This window comes from Chaetodon trifascialis, chromosome 14 (genome assembly GCF_039877785.1).
Source record: "Chaetodon trifascialis isolate fChaTrf1 chromosome 14, fChaTrf1.hap1, whole genome shotgun sequence".
Lineage (NCBI taxonomy): Eukaryota > Metazoa > Chordata > Actinopteri > Chaetodontiformes > Chaetodontidae > Chaetodon > Chaetodon trifascialis.
The window spans coordinates 18,459,038-18,478,636 of record NC_092069.1 but is presented as its reverse complement, the minus strand read 5'-3'; the positions used below and the strand labels follow the sequence as shown (position 1 = coordinate 18,478,636).

Sequence of the window (19,599 nt, the reverse complement as noted above, 5' to 3'; positions counted from 1 at the left end):
AGAAATCTCACATTTTGGAATTTAGTTTTGTTACAACAGTCTTATCTGGTGTGTTGTTTTTTTCCACAGTGACAAATAAGAAACCGTCCTTCGTGTCCATCACTAAGGTCAAGCAGTTCCAAGGATCTTCTGCCTTCGTAAAGAGGTCACAGTGGACAGTTGACCAGCTACGGCAGGTCAATGGCATTGACCCAAACAAAGTAAGTCATTTCTAGTCCCCCTCAACTGCTTCTGTCTGATAAAGGGCTGTTTGTGGGTTAACATGGATTTTGCTGGTACTAATGTCTTCCTCTTACTGGTTTTCTCTCCAAGGACTGTCCAGAGTTTGACCTGATGTTCGAAAATGCATTTGACCAGTGGGTTGCTGGTTCAGCAGGAGAAAAATGCACCTTCATCCAGATTCTTCACCACACCTGCCAGCGCTACAGCTCAGCGCGGAAACCAGAGTTTGTCAACTGTCAGGCCAAACTGCTGGGGGGTAAGACCGTTAAAAACGAACACAACGTCTATTCCTGTTCAGAACACAGTGGCTCTGCAGTGCCAGACTCACTGCTGTCATCCTGTGCTATAAGCCAGTCTGAATCTAATTATGCACGATGACAACGAGCATCTGGCATGTATGAAAATGCATGTTTATTCCTCGTACACAACAACTGTTGAGTGCTCGGCTGTAGTGAGGTCAATGAGGATGTCCAACAAAATACATCAATTGTGACTTAAAGCACATGACGTAGATCAGCTGGTTTAAAGCACATAGAAATGCTAAATCCAACACTAAATAATAATTTTCTCTTATTTATATGATGTTGACACATTTTATTGTGTGCCTGGAGTGTGAAACTCATTATTTTCAATTGGTGTCCGCCCTTTATAATAACAATAAACATCACAGAAAGAGCCATAACAGTCCTCTAATTAATGACACTGATATTCAGTTTCTGAGGCTATGTCAGTTGAAAGCTAACCTCTCCCTTTGAAAATAATAATCATTTCATGCCCAACTAATAAGTGACAGCTGATGATCAAAGCATAACCAATTCCCAAATGATTCAGACATCTTAAGTGTAGATGTAAAGCCGTATAACTGGTCATTTCCTGACTCCAAGTTGTGTGTTTGTTACCCATTGTGATGAAGAGTTCTGGTGCTGGTCGATGTTTTCCTCTACAGTGAAACCCAGTAGAGAATGCAGACTCCTGAGCGATTTAATCAGATATTGATCTTTTTACCCCCCAAGCCTCATCTTTGAGCACTACTCAACCTGTTGTATTATTCATGGGATTATTTATGGAAACACATCCCGAATCTGCCTCCTGCAGGGTGTCCATCTGCCACACGTACACAGTACAATAATCAATTACCAGAAGTAGATATTTTAAAAACAAACAATAAATGGTTTGCGTTGCTGAATTTTAAATGTCTGTCTGTTAGCACTACAGATCTGACTGTGAGCAAGTCACATAATGACTAATGACAAGCCAGAGTCTCTTGTAAATGATAACACATGCTTTGTGAAAGCTTTCACTCGTGATGTAAAAAGAGAGAGATTTTTTCGGATTGCTTGGTGAAGCTGCAGCTGTGGAAAGTATTTTTGAATGAGTAGTGCATTACAGTGAGGTGAGACTATGTGAAATATGTATATAAAGATGCTATAGTTTGCTTACTCTCTTTGTGTGGGAACCTATTCTCCGTTCATCAATGATGAAGCTGCCCATGCTCCTCAACATTCTGCTACGTTGCCTTGACCCCCTCCTACTCTGAAAGCCGTGTCCGTATTTAACTCGCTTAAAGTGACCCTGGTGCATACTATAGTCTCTGTGTGTGTAGGTGGGAAGGTAGTGGTGTCCCGGAGAGCACTCAACCTGGGGGTCTTAAGAGTAGGATGGATTATGGAATGCAAATGTTGCATCAGCCACACGCCTCCAGTAGTTCTGAACGTTACACTGTGAAGCCCTGTAGCCTTGTTTCAACTGCACAAAACCTAAGAAACTCATGGATGCCTACAAGACACATTGCACTGCCCTTGATATAGATGCTTGTATTATGAATGACTTTACCCACACAAACAACATGTACTCTTTAAGATACACTTTTAAAAGTCAAACTTGTGGTTTTGTAGGAGCAGCTACAATATTGATCCAGCTATTGACACCATGCTGTATATCCATCTGGCCAAATGATCACATCATGAATTCCTGGCTCTCAGTGAGTGGAGGATGTTGTGTGTGCTAGATGAACAAGTTGACAGCTCACCAAGCACGTTGTGGCAGGAGTAACAGAGAGGATGCCAGCCTGCTGCCAGCTCTGTCCACTCCGGTTTAAGTCTCACACCAGTGCAAAACAAAAATCATGACGCTGCTCAGGTGTGGGACCATAACTGTGGGAGACTCTGTCTACAGTAATCCTCTGGGATGGCAGCCCCCAAAAAAGAAGGACAAGTATGTTTTATTGTTCAAGATGGGGAGCAATGGATCTGACTAATTCAAGATTCAAGAGGTCCTGTCAATCTTGAGTTCAGAATGACCAGAGAGCTCATCCATGAATTGCATCTGTGAAATAGTATTGTTAATTTTTAATCATCAGGGAGTATCATACCAAGTATCATAATGTATTTGGAGTTAGGGAGGAGTTTATATTTTGATGCAAAACTATTTTCAGTAAAACTAGACTTTTTTTTTCTTCATTCTGTACATCTCAGTCCATACCCATGTTTCTTGTAACTGTAGCTCTGTTTACAGACAGTTTTCTAGGTGATACTGCAGTTTTACAGGCCCATGTTTTTGGTCTTTGATGGGCCGTGTAATTGATCTAGAAATAAAAGCAGCTAATTTGTTAATTGCCTTGTTATCAGTGCCGACTTGGGCTGCTGGCCACAGTTATACCCCGTTATAGCCAATTTCTCCCAAAGCTTTTCTTTCTAACTGGCATGTATTCATGACTTGAGTCTAAAAAGAACTGTGAGCCTGCAGTGGATGTTTTTAAGCCCTCACCATTAGGCAAACTTGTCTCCCTGTTTTTTATGCTAAACGCTGTTTTTCAGGGTTACAATCAGTTCATGTATGAATGATTAAACAGTAACCAGTTTCACCATTTTTTTGTGTATGTAATTTACAAGGAACTGAACCATCAACACTTAACTCATGATCTAATAATCCAAAACCGGTAACCCCTCCTCACTGATTCCAAAAATAAATGTGTTGAACATGAAAGCTGACTTCTGATATTTTCTCATCACAGAAGACCAAGCTGTAGATTCAGTCTTTTTCCGTTGCAAGGTGTACTTGAACAGAATGAGGAAAGAATTTGTTGCACACCTCAGTCGTCTACTAAGACAAGGTAAGCCAGTGCTATAGCATACGAAACTACTAAAAGTAAAAAGTCAAATCCTTTACTAAAAAGCATTGAGTTCCTCTAGAAAACAAGGTGATATACAAAGTTTCTTGCACTAAATTGAATAAATATTTCCTCTACTACTAACAAGATAAGTTCCAACAGTAGTCAGGTTTGTAAAGAGGCCACAGTAAGTGCAGGTCTACCATGCTGTACAGTAGAGAAAAATCTGTAAATGGGCCCATTCTGCTGCTGGATTTGAAAGACTTTAAAAAGAAACCTGTCCCCTGCCTGAGCTGAGGGCTCTGCTCCAGGCTCTCAGGGATTTAAGGGACTTGTGTTGTCATTGTTAGGGCTTCACTCTAGTTAACATTTACAGAGTTCTCCTCTATGCTCCTAGTGAGCACAAGGTCAGCATTTCTCTGGTCCGTGTTGCCGCTGTGTGGGGGTTGAGTACATGCTGAAAGGGATTTTAAGTTTATACCCAAAGGTTATGTGAGTTATGTTTGCTGTCCTTGCCCCTCACTGTCTGTGTGCAGAGTCACTGACTAATCCTGTAGAGAGGTAAATCACATTGTGACATACAAGGGCAGTGCAGTGATAGAGCTTCTTTGCTAATGGTTTTCTCAGTATTCGGTTCTTCTGTATAGCATTTGACAAATTAACATTTAAGCTTTGTCAAGACTATAATGGTGGGGAATTATGGTTGTTTAATGCATTGTGTGATGCTGACATTTATCTGCTGATTAAAGCCACTGAGAGTAGGCTGTTCATGAATAACTAGTAGCGTTTTTTCTGTCAGCGTCGGCGCCACTCTCTGGTACGTTCAGGACAGGATGTGCATGTTTGTCCTCATTGGTGTCCTTTGTCATGACAAACCACGGGGCTGAAGGAGCCATTCAGGCTACACATCCATCTCACTCACAAAGTTGAGTGTCTGTAGGACACATACTGTATATATGTGCATTAAAAGTGAGTCAAATGTAGCGCAAGTAGGAGGGGCAAACATGATAATACAGATTAATTACTTAATTACGCTCTATAACAAGGACCATTTGCCGTAAACCTCAGCATCGGATCACACGTTTCACACTAATGTTTGAAAACTATTGTAATTGAGATTATGTAGGTCGAAATGAGTACTGCCTGTGACTGCTGATGCTGACCAAGTCAGGGTCCTGGATTCTGGTGGTGGACAATGATATAGTGATATACATAGAGTAGGGTGTAAGTACAGTATATATTTCATGGGGAGGGAGTGGTATCTGAAAATGAGGGGAATGTACAGATGGCTAATGATTTGGGAAGAACACAGAGGGGAGAACTTCTCTGTATAAAGGGTTTGGGAGTGACTGCTGAAAGAGAAGAAAAACAGAATTAACTGTTAAGGGAATAATTGCTGGAAAAATGTGGAGAAAAGTGATTGGATAAAAGGCTACATAGTAATATGTGTGTGTCAGGAGTGCCGGGGGGAGGTGCCCTTCCTGGTTGAACCTCTGCTATAGTTTCATTATGCTGCTGCGGATAATGTCAAGATTTGCATTAATTAAACTGCAACGGGATTTATCTTGCAGCAGCAAGAGCTCCATAAAGGCCTTTGCACACCAGGAAGGTGACGAACAAACAGCACACCAATATTTCCTATTACAACTATTCATTTTGGCAGCAGTGCAACACTTGCTCAGTAAAAGGTTTGAGCAGATTTGTTCCAGCTCGCTCTTGAGAAAAAAAACTGGAATTCAACCTCAACCAGTGATGATGATCTTCTCCTCATTCTCCTCCTTGACAAAAGAAGAAAGGAGATCATAGGTACGTGTGCCATGCACACAGACACATAGACACGCTGAAGGGAAAATACCAGAAACACAAGGAATAACTGCCAATGACTTCTAGTTTTCATTGTATAGGAAACTAAAGTATAAAGAAACGATCTAGTCTAAAAATAAAATATAAATATGAAGCATGTAAAGTATGTTATTTTTTTGTGTTCTTCCTGCTTTAGTCTTTTTAAATATGAAAACTTTTCAAAATACCAGACCGCAGAAGCATTAAAGGAGGAATGTTTTTTTTTTTCAGCCTTGGCCTTCATGCTGATTTGTTGTATTCAAATTATTTACATATTCATCACTTTAGAGCTTTATACCTCCACTATCAGAAAGAGCTGCTTTCACACATGTAGAGAGCAAAATAAAGTTCCATCTGTTGAATTTAAAAACAAATTAAGATATGTTCTTTTATCACAGTGATGCTCCTTTTGTAAGTGCAGTTGTGGTTCATGTGGAATTGATCACAGAATTGCTGTTTTGATATGGAAATATACTTGATATTGTTTTAATATTCCTCTCACACTTCCTTATTTACTGCTCTTGCAGTCCTTTACTTTGTGATAAATCCTTTTCCTCGCTTCTACAAGTTTTTTGTTTTGTTTTTTTTTAAGTCTAAAATATTCTTAACACATTGGAATAGCCACATTTGACTTTTTGTTGCCACCTAACAATTCCTGCAAAAGACTTGTAGTTGTGTGATAATCTTGGCCCGTCTTGAATGTGCTGCTCTTTTGAGGTCTATCCACAGATTTTCATTGGTATTTAGGTCGGGGGACTGTGAGGGCCATGGCAAAACCTTTAGCTTGTGCTTCTTGAGGCAGTTCAATGTGAATTTGATTATTATCCTGTTGTCATGTCAAGTCATCCTCTTTTCATCTTCAGTCTTTTTCCAGAATTTGCTGGTATGTAATTGAAACCATTTTACCTGAGATAGGTGAAATGTCCCTGCTGCCACTGGCTGCAACACAAGCCCAAAACATTGTTTACTCCAAACATGCGTTTGCTCATTGTTTGTAGTCTGTGTGGACTGACTGCTGTCTGAAATTGACTCTAATGATACATTTATAGTGAAGGAAAGGGGGTGTGTGTGACTAGTGTATTCCATGTATCTACTAACTAAGTATTCTGTGAGGCCCATAGACCCCCAGTGATTTACCCATGTAGCCCACTTGCTATTGAAGTTCAAAATCCCTTCCATATTGGTTCAGATGATATGAGTCTATGGTTCGGATCTGTCAAAGTAGCTCAGAGATTTACATCTTAGTTTTGCCAGCCTCTTGCGGGCCATAGAAGCATTCAAAAGGGCCGTATCTGGCCCACAGACCCCTAGTTGAATAGACCTGACTTACAGAAGTCCCTGACAGAATGTTTAATATGTTTCTCTGGATGAATAACCACAGCCTAAAGCCCTCTGGTTATATCTGAGTAATAAGGAGAATTTTTGATGGTACTTGTTGAAGTGCAGATAAGTATGTGCTCCCTAATACTTAAAAGAAATTACTGTAAGAGACTCACTCCCTTCAAACACCCACACATATCATACCCCACAGCATTATCCTCGCACAGGCATCATATGCTCATGTACGTTCTCAGAGTGAAAATACTAATTGTAGCATGGATCTTTTTGCGTAGGTGTGTTTTGTTCTTGACGTTAACTGTCCGATCTAATCAATCCCATATGCTTTGAGAGTAAATGTGACTTAGCTGTCAGCATCTCGTGAAGTGTATCTGACATGTTCCCGCTGATAACAATCAGCTCATTTTCTTTAGCACCATAGCAGTGTAGCCTGTAATCTACTGCTTACAGCAGAGCTGAAAAAGGAGGGGTTGACTTTTAATGAACTTTCCCCTTCCTTGTTATATTGTCTGCTCATAACTTCTATTTTCCTCTTTGTTCACTCTCAGTTGTTTAAGAAACACTGGCTTTTTCTGATATCATGGGGTTTAGCAACCAAATTCCTCCTGTATTGTTGAAAGAGGCGTGTCACGGATGTACAGGGTTGGGTACTGTAGGTCAGTCTTTATCAGCAATGCAGCAAAAAGCTCCTCTTTTAGATTTACCAGCTCAACATTAGTGCCAATAAAATGCACATTTTATTAATACCAGCGAAGCTCTTAAGTAACATAGCTGCTGTTATCCCCACTGATAACAGTGAAGGCTGGATAGCTCCCACTTTAAGTTCAGAGCCACTAAGGCTCAGAGTTTGAATCATAACAGTGGCACCACATAACATAATCTACTCCTACACATGTTTCATTCAGTTCCTGGTGCTGCAGCCCCTTTATAAGCTCGCCAGAATGTCCCCACCCTGCCTTCTCTGTAATTACATTCTCCACTGGGGGAGCCCACGCTGCAGCCCGCCACTGATCTCTGAGAATGGAGAAGAAAAGGCACCAGAGAAAAGGGACATGGAGTGCAGACAAATAAAGGTTGATGTTCTTTGAGTGCATGGTGTTGGAGGGGTCGTGAGAGTCGGGGTTATATTGAAGGCGATAGTGGTATTACTCCCCTGGCTCCTCTGGAGAAGGAGCGGATTAAGAGGAATCTGTCTGAAGGTGAAAAGGTCTTATCCTTTCCACTGATGCTTCTCAGAGAAGGGGCAGAGCAGATATATGTTTTAGCCAGCGTAAACCAGAATCGACATTTGCGGTGTATGAGAATTACCCATGAACTTTGCTTTGCCAATGGCTACAGAATTCCAAGTTAAGAGAGAAAATACCATATTCAGGTTGTAGCTGTAGACTCTTGTATGCTGTAGGCAAATTTTAATATTTTAACCTTTTGACAAAATGAGGAAGGAATCCCGGTGTGTTTATAGTGTAGTAGTCTGGGTTTTAATTACTTAATTCTGTGGGAAACTGACTGAAGGTGGGCCTTCTGTTTTGCATGTATTTCCATTTCGTTTAGTGCGCACAGGTGTGGGTATGAATGTCTATACATCCGTCATGTGTCTGCAGCACAGGTGTGTCTCAACACAAACTGCTTTGACTTTATGAAGTTAACTTCTTTTGAAGGAACACCAGCTGGCCTCACCGGCTGCTTTCGGGCTGTCATATAAAGCACTGCAGTAGAGCTGTCAGAGTTATCTGTCGCTCAGCCTACCTGCCTTGATGCCACGGGACATACACTCACTATATTGCAGTTTCCTGGGGGAGTAGATGGAATCAAGCTTGTCAAGTCTTAATACAGTCAGTACCTTCGAGCTTTGTTCAGTCTGTGTGTTCCCCTCAACTCATTTACTGTATATCTGAGGGAAGACCTCTTTTTTCTGGGTGCTTGTTGTGTTGTTCGTAATTATTTTTCACTTAAAGTTAGGTAAAAGATTAGACAGTGTTGTGAATTATTTAGTATAATTTAACTGAATGTTTGATATTCCTGGAGTGGCTGGGGTGGTCCTCACCAAATGAGTACCTTTAAGAAATATACAACAACAGACAGCTTCTTGTGCTCCTAGACATTTTTTATTTGTCTGCCTGCCCTGTGGTGTCACTCAAGTGTTGTTGTTAAAACGAATTGTCAGGATCTTGCCAACACAGACTGAAAGCCTCTTTAGACTCTTGTTGGACAACCAAAAGTAGCAGTTTGAAAACAGATGACATCAGATACATCTACATGAAATGACTGTACCCCACTGCAACTATACAACTGTATTGCCGACAAAGAGAAAAGCTGTACGAAGAATGCTGCTCCTCGTCTGCTTCCCGACGTGCGGTAGATTAATGGCTTGTCAGAGGAAACATCCACAGGGCTGCTACAGCTATCGGAAGATGTGTTCTCTGTCTTATATCCACTGCTGGGTCTCCAGGGCTGCCCATGCAGCCAAGCACATATCCTCTCTTTATTACGCTATAGTTCAGATAGGAGGCAAGTAATCACAGAGGTGGCAGCAGAAGTTCAAAACTGAAGAAAAGCAGTGTTGATTGTCACCAGGCATGACATGTTTTCTGAAAAAGAGACATTGAGTAATGTGTAGCTATTTGCATACTTTGAAGTTAGGAAAGGTTAATTTCACTTGATCTTCCCTCAAAGTGAATCAGCTTTGAAGAAAACTCATTAGCCACCTTCCCACGTTGCACCTGATGGGGAGGTCATTTACTGTGCAATGTTTTTGTCTTCCACCATTAACAATAATTCCCAGGGTCACTGATTAAACTGCTCCCATCGAATGTCATGAGTTCATTTGTTACAGCTGGTCTCACACATTCTGTTGTCCACCAGAAGAATCACACTTTCTTTCCCCTTTTGTCTTTTCTCTCTTGTGTGCCACTTTACTTTTCTTCCTCCCCTCTCTTTGCTCTGCCTTCCCTCTTCCATCCCAACCCTTATCTGCAGGTAACAGTATACTACACTCAGCTGCAGACAGTGTGACGAGTGCTGTACAGAAGGCCAGCCAGGCTCTGAATGAGCGCGGCGAGCGATTAGGCCGAGCTGAAGAGAGGACTGCAGACATGATGAACAGTGCTGAGCAGTTCGCTGTCACTGCACATAAGGTGAGGCATTATGTTAGCAAGATACATTACAATGAACAAACTCAGGATGGGCTTACTGAATGCATTTTAATACAGGGCATTGAAATGTATGACATGCATGACTTGAGCCCCACCTCATGTGTTATTGAAGATCTAGTCATAATTTTAAAATCAGTATTGGTGCACGTAAAAGATCAAACATTTTACTTAAACTTGAGGATATATGTAAGAGTGGCTTCATTGTGACCCCAGCCTCTCAGCAGTGCTGCTCCCTGCTCTGTGCAGATAATGGCTTTTTTTCCTTCTTCCCTCATTTACCATCTTTTTTTCTAGTTCTTTGTAGGATGTTCCCTCATCCTCTATCCATCCCATATCTTCTTTTCCTGGAAAACTAATTGCATGCTGTTTAATGAGGCTATTAGCATAATATGATTTTTTTACTGCAGAACACAGGAAAAAAAAATCTACTGCTTTGTTACGAGTGCACCTGATTATGATCGTCATAACTGTCTTGCTAATAGCACACAGTATATCACACATCCCTGGGTTTGCAGCTCGGCTTCTTTGTGTGAAATCAGGCAGACCTGGCGCACCGTCGTGCTATTGCTATGCTGATAGACATGCGCCATCTAAGGGCGATGCATAATGCCATGCTAGTGATGGTGGGATAATTGAAACACATTTGAAGAGCCTTGCATGGGCCTCTTACTGCTCACAGATGAGCTTCCCCACTGTGATGAATTACAAAAACTGTGATAAGCAGAGAAAAATGCCTCGGCTCTGGTGGTTTCAGGAGAAAATGACTGTAGCACCCCCATGAAGAATCACTCATTTGCCGGCATTTCTCATTTCACTCACTGTCATTATCTTTTATATTCTCCGTTTTATAACTCGTCATTTGTCTTGCACGTTATTATCGATACTCATAATGTTGCATGTCCAAAGCCTGCTGTTCAAGGCAGTCGATATCTTTACAAATGTCATTCCTGACCATCTGCATTTTACTCATCACATTTCTGTCTGAGTATGCCTTTGACAATGGCTTGACGGGATTTATTGAGATGAGTTTTCTTGCTTTTCAAGTCCTGCATGTCTTGAAAGATGACCTCTGCATACAGTGTATCTTCAAATCATAGCGACGTGCAGTGCTTTCAGAAGGTCACCTTGACTCTTTTTCTCTTAGTCCACTCCTGCAATCCCATTTCTGTGCCTCACTTTGTGATACACTGCTCAGTTTTAATCACAACCCCTCATTTCTGCATGATGCTCTACTGCCCCCACTTGTTCGATCTGTAGAATTCATTCTACAGTAACAAAGTCTGTGTCTGCATGTGTGCATGGTTGTGTAAATGTTTGTGTCTTCCATCCTCACGTCTCCATACCCCATAGCTTTGTGAATTAGATTGGTGGGCCCGGTCACCTCTCTAATGAGCCTCCAGCGGAGCCCACTAGAACCCTCGTTAATGAGATAAATGAAGTTACCTTCTCATTGCCTGAATAAAAAAAGCACACCAGGACCCCGGCTGCCCTCCAGCACCTGTACAATAAACCTTCCCTAACAGTATTTTGCTTGTGAACGCTTCTAAAATCTGTGCTTTGTTTCCTCATTTCACTCACTGTGCGCGCTGCTGCATTTCATTGAAGATAGTCTGCTGCTTTTTGCCGACAGGGTTATTTAAAATTCTCACTGTATTATCCCTCAACCCTCACCCCAATTTTTCTACAGCTTGCCATGAAGCACAAGTGTTAGACCACTGCCAAAACCAACGGGGGGGTGGGGATCAACAATCGCCGGTCGCTGTACGGGAGGATTCCAGATTTTATTCTTTTTAAAAATTTTAATATGATCCCTCTTTGTTAACAATGTTAACATTTTAACGTTTCGGGTTGTTGTATTATGGTGCATCTTCTGATTGTGACACATGGAGCAGGGGGGAGGAAGAGAGGGGCTAAACAACGCTACTTCAGTCTGTCAGCAGAATGTTTCATACCTCTGTTTGCCAAAAAAGTTCCACGCCACAGCCATGACTGTATCTGATAACCACGGTCACTCAAAACACTTCCTGTCTTCATAAGCTCAGACTCATGTCATTATCAGCAATCACTCCAAGATTAGAGTTATTCATGAGCACTGCAGTGATTATGCAGTCTGATTGACGAACCCTCCCGTCACTAATATATAACACACATATACCTGAGGATCCCCTTGATTTTCTTACCTGATGTTTATTGGGTTGTAACCAGATAAATATTTTGGCAACGCATTTGGGAGAGTGGGATGTGAGAAATAATCCCTTCTGTGGAGAAAACATGAACTCTACCCCTGAACATCAGCAAATCCAAACATTATTTCAGCATTTCCTTCACTCCTTTGATTCTTGGATAGTGCAATCTGTTGTTCTGTCCCTCATTTAAAAACAGTATTATTCAAATGTTTGCAACGCATGAGACTGAATTGAGCAGTTTGGGTGAAATGTTTCAGTCCTCTGTTAGACTTGTTTACCATTCAACAACAACCAAAACTACATGGAATATAGTTGCCAACATTTTTTGGAAGTGTACTTGAAGAACTCAAAATGAGGCTTTTAAGTTGAATAATTTATGTGAAGGAGACGGGGCGGGGGACACTTCAGTAAACCAGCTTCTGCATTGTAAAAAGCAAAATATGTAATTCTTCTAGTACTATTATCTCAATGTCTGTAGAGCTAATTTGTCCCATAAACATGGGATGTTTTGAAATGACTCCCAGCTGTATTTCAAGTTTAAATATTCAGTAGTCATACTTTTTGTATAATTGTTTGGGTTGGTCATTATAATGATGTGTGTACTGATAGATAAATGAGAAAATGTTTCAAATAGCAGCAGCAGCAGCAGCAGCAGTGTGTTTTTTGTGTCATTGCTCTCACACTGGCTGTAACTTTGGCTTCCTCACCCTCACAATTGAGATGTATTTGATTCTTTTGATATTTTGAATTTTATAATTCATGATGTTACAATGCACCGACAACCTTATCTTGCAGAGCACTGTTGAGTTCATACTGAAACGTTCCAGTTGCCTAAATGTTTTTGTGCTTGTATTCCTCTCTCTAACACTTTGGATGTTTATTGTTTTAATAAAAAAAAAAACAATATAGTGTCCTTTTTATAACCAGCTTTAACTGTTCCATCAAACAATGGAATCAGAAGTTGTACATTGTTTTGTTGGGTGTTCCTGATCATGATCGCGTTTGTGTTTTACTCACATGGTTTTTCTCCACTCATAAACAATAAGCTGCCAAAAGCTCAAAGGGTCTTTATGTCATTTTCTCCATCTGATGTTCTCAGTCTCACTTCATGCTTCAGCAATGTTCCTACCACACTGAATCTCAGTTCTATATAATACTGTAATATGTAAAATAAAGTCCAATCCACAATCAAAATATAATGGTTCTTTATTAGTGCCTTTTGCTGTTAACGTCTCACCTCAGTCTGCAAATCGCTGTTAATATTGTCTCGCTTAATGTGGCAACCCAGGGTAACACTGCCTCAGAGGATCCATGAAGAAAAAGTGTTTATAGATTTTGGTTACAACTGAATGAAATACTGGCTGTTGTGTTTATGATAACACAGGGAGAGTTACACAGAAGTCCGTGTTGAACGAAAATGGTGAAGGTCATTCTTGATCAAATTTTGCACATTTAAACATGATTACTTGTATCTTTTTATCCAATTTGAGCTGTTTACCTTTAAGTAGTTCAGTATTATCTGCATGCTTCCCTTTGCTGTCTTCTTTCACCAGGTTTAAATTCAAGAAATAGTTCTGCATTGTGTGTGTATTTAAATAATTTATTGTAGATGAAGATGATTTTTTTTTAAGTAGTGATATTGACAGTTTTCTATTTTGAGTTTTGTCAACCTTCCATAGAAAAATCTGTATCAATAAAAAAGAAATAAAGTTCATACTTCTTCACATTGTGTAAAATGTTTGCCGAGCACCGGTGATGTTTCCATTTGATAGGAAGACTTATTGAGAGCAGAATGAAGCATACAGCTGCAGTCAAAGAGAGGGTGTGTACCACTGCTCTATTTGAGAGTGTCCTGTTTCCCCTGCAGGGGGCGATATCAGCACAAGTTACAGCAAGGCAGCAAGTCTTCATGGCTCACTATTGACGTGTGTGTGTGTGTGTGTGTGTGTGTGTGTGTGTGTGTGTGTGTGTGTGTGTGTGTGTGTGTGTGTGTGTGTGTGTGTGTGTGTGTGTGTGTGTGTGTGTGTGTGTGTGTGTGTGTGTGTGTGTGTGCGTGCGTGAGAGTGTGTGCGTGAGAGAGAGAGAGACCTACATTTTTAACTTTTGTTTCTTGATTAGCTGGCTAAAAATTGTGATCAATTAAGCTGAATGCTTATTGTTGAACGTTCACGAAGCCTTATTGTGTAAAAAAGTAGCCCTTAACAACAGAATGTGATACAAAGGCTGCTGCCATAAACCATTCCATTTCTAGCAAGATTTATATTAGAAAAAAAAAAAAAAAGTTAAATATCCTGATGTTTATTCCCTAATTTGGCTTCAGCTTCTGGATCCTACATTTCCCATAATGCAGCTCAGTACTAGGGTTCTCATCCAGAGCAACAGAGCACATTATGCAACTGTTTTCAAAGGCTGAGCAGTATCTAGCAATGCAAATAAACTGATCTCTGTACATGTAACAGCTTTAGCTTTTGCACGTCTTGTTTGATTTTAAAAAAGGTCAGTTATTTGCAGTTAGCTTAGTTTGAAAAACCTCCATCAGTTTTCCCTCAACATTGTTTTAGACTGAATTTATAAGGATACTCATGTCCAAGTAAGTACATCATTCAGTATACACACATTCATTTAGTAAATGTTACCAACATCATAGGCAGGTGATATGCTGTACATATGCAGCACAGAATAGTATAAATAATGCATCTTTGTACTCAGTCATATTGTTGGATTTATACCAGAACCCTGAGCTTTGAGCTCATTCACGGTTTTCACAGATTGAAAAGAGAAACTGGTTTGTCTGATGGTTGATTACGGCTCGTATAGCAGAGTCAAGTGAGCAGAAATGAATCTTAACAAAACATCTATGTTATCTTCTCCCTTCTCGTCACCTCGTAATAGTATTTTAATCTCCCAATTAATGATGCGGACCAATCTGATGAGCAGAAGGCCAGTAAGCGTAGTAGCAGTGCTGAAATGCATGATTTAAAGCTTTTAGTGCTGCAGAGAAGGAGGGGAGTAAGTACCTCATAAAAGCCCCGGTGCAGGACTTGGCTGCCATTACTCACTCTGCCAATTCCTGTGAATCATTCCTTCCTGGCACCTTCTTAAAACCCACCTCTAATCGTTCAGCTCCCCTCTCTCTTTCCATTCCAGTTCTAGCAACACTGAGGTTCAGACAGTACAGACACAGTACACACATCCTGGTTTGTGGCTTGGCCCATTTTTTCTCTTTTTTAACCTGGTTCATTGGAGTACCTTAATTTCTTTAACTCTTTAGCCTGTACACAAATCACAGTTGAATTACCTTTGCAGACCACTGGAGGATGCACTTGCCTTTTACAAAGACCCATCACCTCTGCCAGCTTTATTGCCTGGTAGTTTATTGATTAGTAAAACTGATTATTTGTGTCTAATTTCAGCGCAATGTATTTATCGATTGCAGATGGAAGGTGTGAATTGAGGGCTGATTGAGAGCTGTTCAATACCAGTAATTGCTACAGTGGATGTCTTGACAGGAGCTTGAGTTAGTGGGAAAGAGCAAGTGGGCAGTGAAGCCATGCAACATTTCCCCAATGTGCAGCAGGAGCAGCAAAAGTCTTGAAGGACACCACATTACAATCTACCACTACATATTATGTGTTTTCACTTTTAATTCAGATTTATCTTAGCACTTATTTTCACGTGCAGGGGGCAGACTGGTGTGCGTGACACGCTGAAGGTACTTACTGTATGTCATGACTGATCTTAGCACAGGACTGGTGTCACCTTGAGAGGTGCATTGACATTCCTGTCAGCCAGGGAGTTGGTGTCACTTCAGGAGAGGCTCGTCGGCCGGTTGGCTGGCCGGCCTCAGGGCAGCTCCTTTTTAATCTGCCAACCTCCCCAAAGCTCCGGAGGAGTAATTACAAGTTACACCCAGGGGTGAGAAGGCCGAATGAATTGGGACTGCACTTCTATTTCTCATTATCGCATACAAATCTCTGCAATGATTCTGAGTTGTCCTATTAGTCAGGACTGGATTTTACCCCAAAGTCAAAAGTTTAATAACTGCAGCAGGATATTGCCTGTGTCCCCCAGGTATTCTGGAAAGTGGGATCCAGAGAAATGTGTCTGGACAGGAGCTCTACAAACTGTTTCCACTAAGAGAAAGTGCTGCAAAACTTTTTCACATACTCTACTTTAGTGTGGTTGTATATGCTGCAGTACATGGTAAAAGAAATTTGTATAGCCAATAATGTTTGATGTCAGTGTGCTTAAAGAAGGGAATTATTAAGCACCTGACTGAGTAAAATCAGCCTTATGCTGTATGTCTGCTGGTTGCAACATATATTCAGTGCACCTTTTTCAATAAGAAATTATTCAAACTGTTAAACCTCTGCCCACTCTTTCACTCTGCTCTGCTGCTGCATTGCTGAATTCCTAACTCTACTGTGCAGCTGCTTAATGCATCATTTCCTAAGCAAACTCACCTGCCCTCTGTCTGTTCACGATGCCCCAGCTTGGCTTTGTGGAAGAAATACCCGTGACTGTAGTCTCAAGTGCGTCCTTCAGCCCAGCAGAGCTCACTGCATGTTTTACTTTAGCTAGCAAGCAAGTTCATCAATCACAAAAGAGTGAATGTGTTGCCTCTGTTCAGTGTTTTAGTGCTTGACATTAACAGCAAGCTAACGTTGCGAGGCTGCTGGAGCTATTGTGCTGATGTGCTTGTGGTCGGCATCATGATGTAATCTGGCAATTTCTGCTTTTATACTGCTTCTATACCATACTTTGTGCTACATTTCTTAATCACAATTTCCTCTTCTGTCCATATTTATTTTTCTTCAGCTGAATTCTCTTGTGAGGCAGCTGGATTCATGAGATCACACGAGGTCACGTGATGTGAGGATCCGTCAGGATACCGTCTATGTGCAATGTGATGCTTTTACAGTATTGATTCATATAAGTTTACTCCTTTCTTCTTAAACACTGCTGCCAACAGTTGCTCGTATGTTGTTATGTGGGCTGTTTTCTGCCAATCGACATTCAATTTGAGTTGCTCTCAAGGGGGTGCTTATTATCAGCACTCCCCAATCTGCTGTGCTGAGCTTGGTGTCTTTTTGCAGGGAGTGATCAAGTGGGAAGATCAGAGGCGAGAAGCCAAATATCAACTTTGTCTTTCTCTATATTCACATAATAAATCTGCGTGAGTCCACTGACTGAATTATATTTAATACAGGCTCAAAAATACATACAGATACAGAAATTTAATAAAAAACAAAAGCATAAAGTGTATTAACAGCCAAGACCAAAGTGGGAAAGAGTACAGTAAAGCTGAGTTTGTATTTGCAGACAAGGGAGTGTCCACCAACCACACACTCAACAGCAAACAAGTGTTAATGCCTCAATGTAGTGCTGAAACGATTAGTCAGTTAATCACTGAACAATTTTGATAATTAATTGCTAAAGTTGTTTATCAGGTAAAGACCTCAAACGTTCTGTCTCCAGCTTCTGAAATGTGGAAGCTGTGTGAGGCTTTCCTTTGTTTTGTATAATTGTAAATTGGTTGATTTTTGGACTGTTGCTTAGACAAAACAAGCTTTTTGAAGATGCATTTTTCTTTCTTTTTTGGCATTCATAGACTTGGCAATTAATGAAAAAGAAGACAATAAAAATGAACAGATTAAGCTCTAAAGAAATAATTGTACTCCAGTGCTCACAGGCGAACAAAATTGCTCAGAATAGGCAGTAGCAGGTGGTTCCACATAGTGGGATTAACTGTAAAGACTGAAATACAAATATAGCATCAAAGCACAACTTCAAACAGACAATAGGTTAAAACAGCAGCATGGCAAAGACCCCTGCCTGATCTTATGCAACGTAGCATTTACCCAGTAATGACACGCTGTTTGTCTTGGCCGGGCTGAGCTATGTGCAGTCACATGGCACCAGCAAGCAACAGCTACATGTCGAGTCAGCACATCCGAGAGCCGGTCGCTGTTCAGTGCCGCGGTTCAGACTCGTAAATTGAAAGTACTCCCCCTCAATTATGCAAGCAACCACGGTCGGTCCAGTGTGCGTTTGTGACATTAGTCTGTTCGTTGATGTAAGGAAGAGGCAGGGACTGACTGGTGGAGCTTGGGAAGTCACCTCAGCGCCCTGCCCACAGTGACTTGGCAGATGTGTTAGCGAGGCGAAGCGCACAACAGCTGCTCGCTCTAAATTGGGCCTCCCATTCTCCTCTCTGCCTTTGAGTTCCCGTGGAGTGCAATGTCAGCCGTGCTGGAATCATCAGTCATTATCCTGATTTGTATCTACCTCACACATTCTCTCTCTCTCTCTCTCTCTCTCTCTCTCTCTCTCTCTCTCTCTCACTTTCATCTTCATTAGATCACTTCCTCTTTTTGTGCAAGTGGGTCAGAATTTACTGACTTCACTGCCTTTGTACGTCGAGTTGTGCTTTATGCCTAGCTTTGTGTAATGTGTAAAAACACCTAACATTGTTGTGTTTATTAATAAACCCAAAGGGATATTTTTGAGCTGGAGGGAAAACAGAGAGAGGCATCTTCTCTGCTTACAGAGTATAAATACCACCTTAAGCTCCTGCTGGAAACAAGACTAGTTTCAGAAGACACACGGGGGTGGAGGGAAAAGATCTGCATTGACCCACTTCCTTGTGGACCTTTTTATGCCATTTATGTTCACAATACAGTATACACGGGATTATTGTTGTTATACAAGGTGCAAAACATGAGGGATGTTTGCTGTTTTTCTCAAATAAGAACAAACAACTGTAATGTTAAAGCCTTAAAAAACATGGTGTCTCTTGATGCCTGTGCTGCCTTTAAGCCTTGAAGACACATACTACAGAAAAAGAAGATGGCTTTGTATGTCGTAGCCGCTGTGCATGAGTCTCACTGTATGATATGACATCATTATTGATCTAACAGCCCACTCCTCCATTGTATCCAGCAGTTATTATTGACCGGACTGAAGAAACAGATTGGCTTCAAACAAGCAGTGACATGCAATCTGTCGCTTATCTGGGAGCACTCAATGCTCTCGCCCCGTCGCGTGGACTAGGTGATCATGGGAGTTGGTCTGCCTCTTTTGGAGACATATATCAAACAGAGTGTTTCTGTGGTTCATTGCACATGTGTGCATAAAGCTGTTTCACGCCCTGAGCTGACTGTGGCTTTCTGTTCATGCTTTCTGTCTGGTAGCTTCAGTTGGACATTCAGATAGACCTCTTATGTTTTACACAGCGTCTCTACTTTTATGGAATCGGGGTTGTGTCCATCCTAAACCACTAAATGAATGAGGCCTTTGGTTTTGACCTGCTCTAAGTACCTGAATGAGGAGAGTAATAAAATTCACATGCACACACATGCATCTCAAAATCATGTCGCTGGGTTTGACCGATTGCTTGCCATTAATCATCCTTACATATCAACTCTAATATGTCTCTGTTCAGAGTGATCTATGACTAGAAGAGGTGTTGGCTGATTGAGATTCTGAGGTGCAAGGATCAGTTGAAACATGAACAACCTCGGTTTTATCTCGGCCTGCATCCTTGCCTCATTCGTTGTCTGTGTGCTGCAGATATTGTGCCTTTTGAAGGAAGCTTTATGAGTTCCTGAAACATCTCTGCTTTCTGTGTGAGGGATAGCTCCTGATCCTCGCAGTGAGCAGGACATCAGCATGCAGACAACGCCCCACAGTTTTGCAGTGCAGGCTGCGTGAAGCCTCTAAATGGCGGTGAAATATGCAGCAGGGAGAA

General features: G+C 41.2%; 1 protein-coding gene across 2 annotated transcripts in view; it reads left to right on the top strand.

Moving 5' to 3' along the window:
* Window positions 1-13,581, top strand: part of stxbp6 (syntaxin binding protein 6 (amisyn)) — a 59,371-nt gene extending 45,790 nt beyond the window's left edge. The window contains exons 3-7 of one of the 2 annotated variants that reach the window (XM_070978718.1): window positions 70-200; window positions 313-478; window positions 3,236-3,334; window positions 9,488-9,645; window positions 11,351-13,567. In XM_070978718.1, coding sequence (XP_070834819.1) covers window positions 70-200; window positions 313-478; window positions 3,236-3,334; window positions 9,488-9,645; window positions 11,351-11,374 — 578 coding nt within the window. In that variant the 3' untranslated portion in view covers window positions 11,375-13,567. Of the gene's footprint in view, window positions 1-69; window positions 201-312; window positions 479-3,235; window positions 3,335-9,487; window positions 9,646-11,350 lie in introns of both variants that reach the window. The other variant, XM_070978719.1, reaches the window with a different exon arrangement.
* The last annotated feature ends 6,018 nt before the right edge of the window (window positions 13,582-19,599 follow it).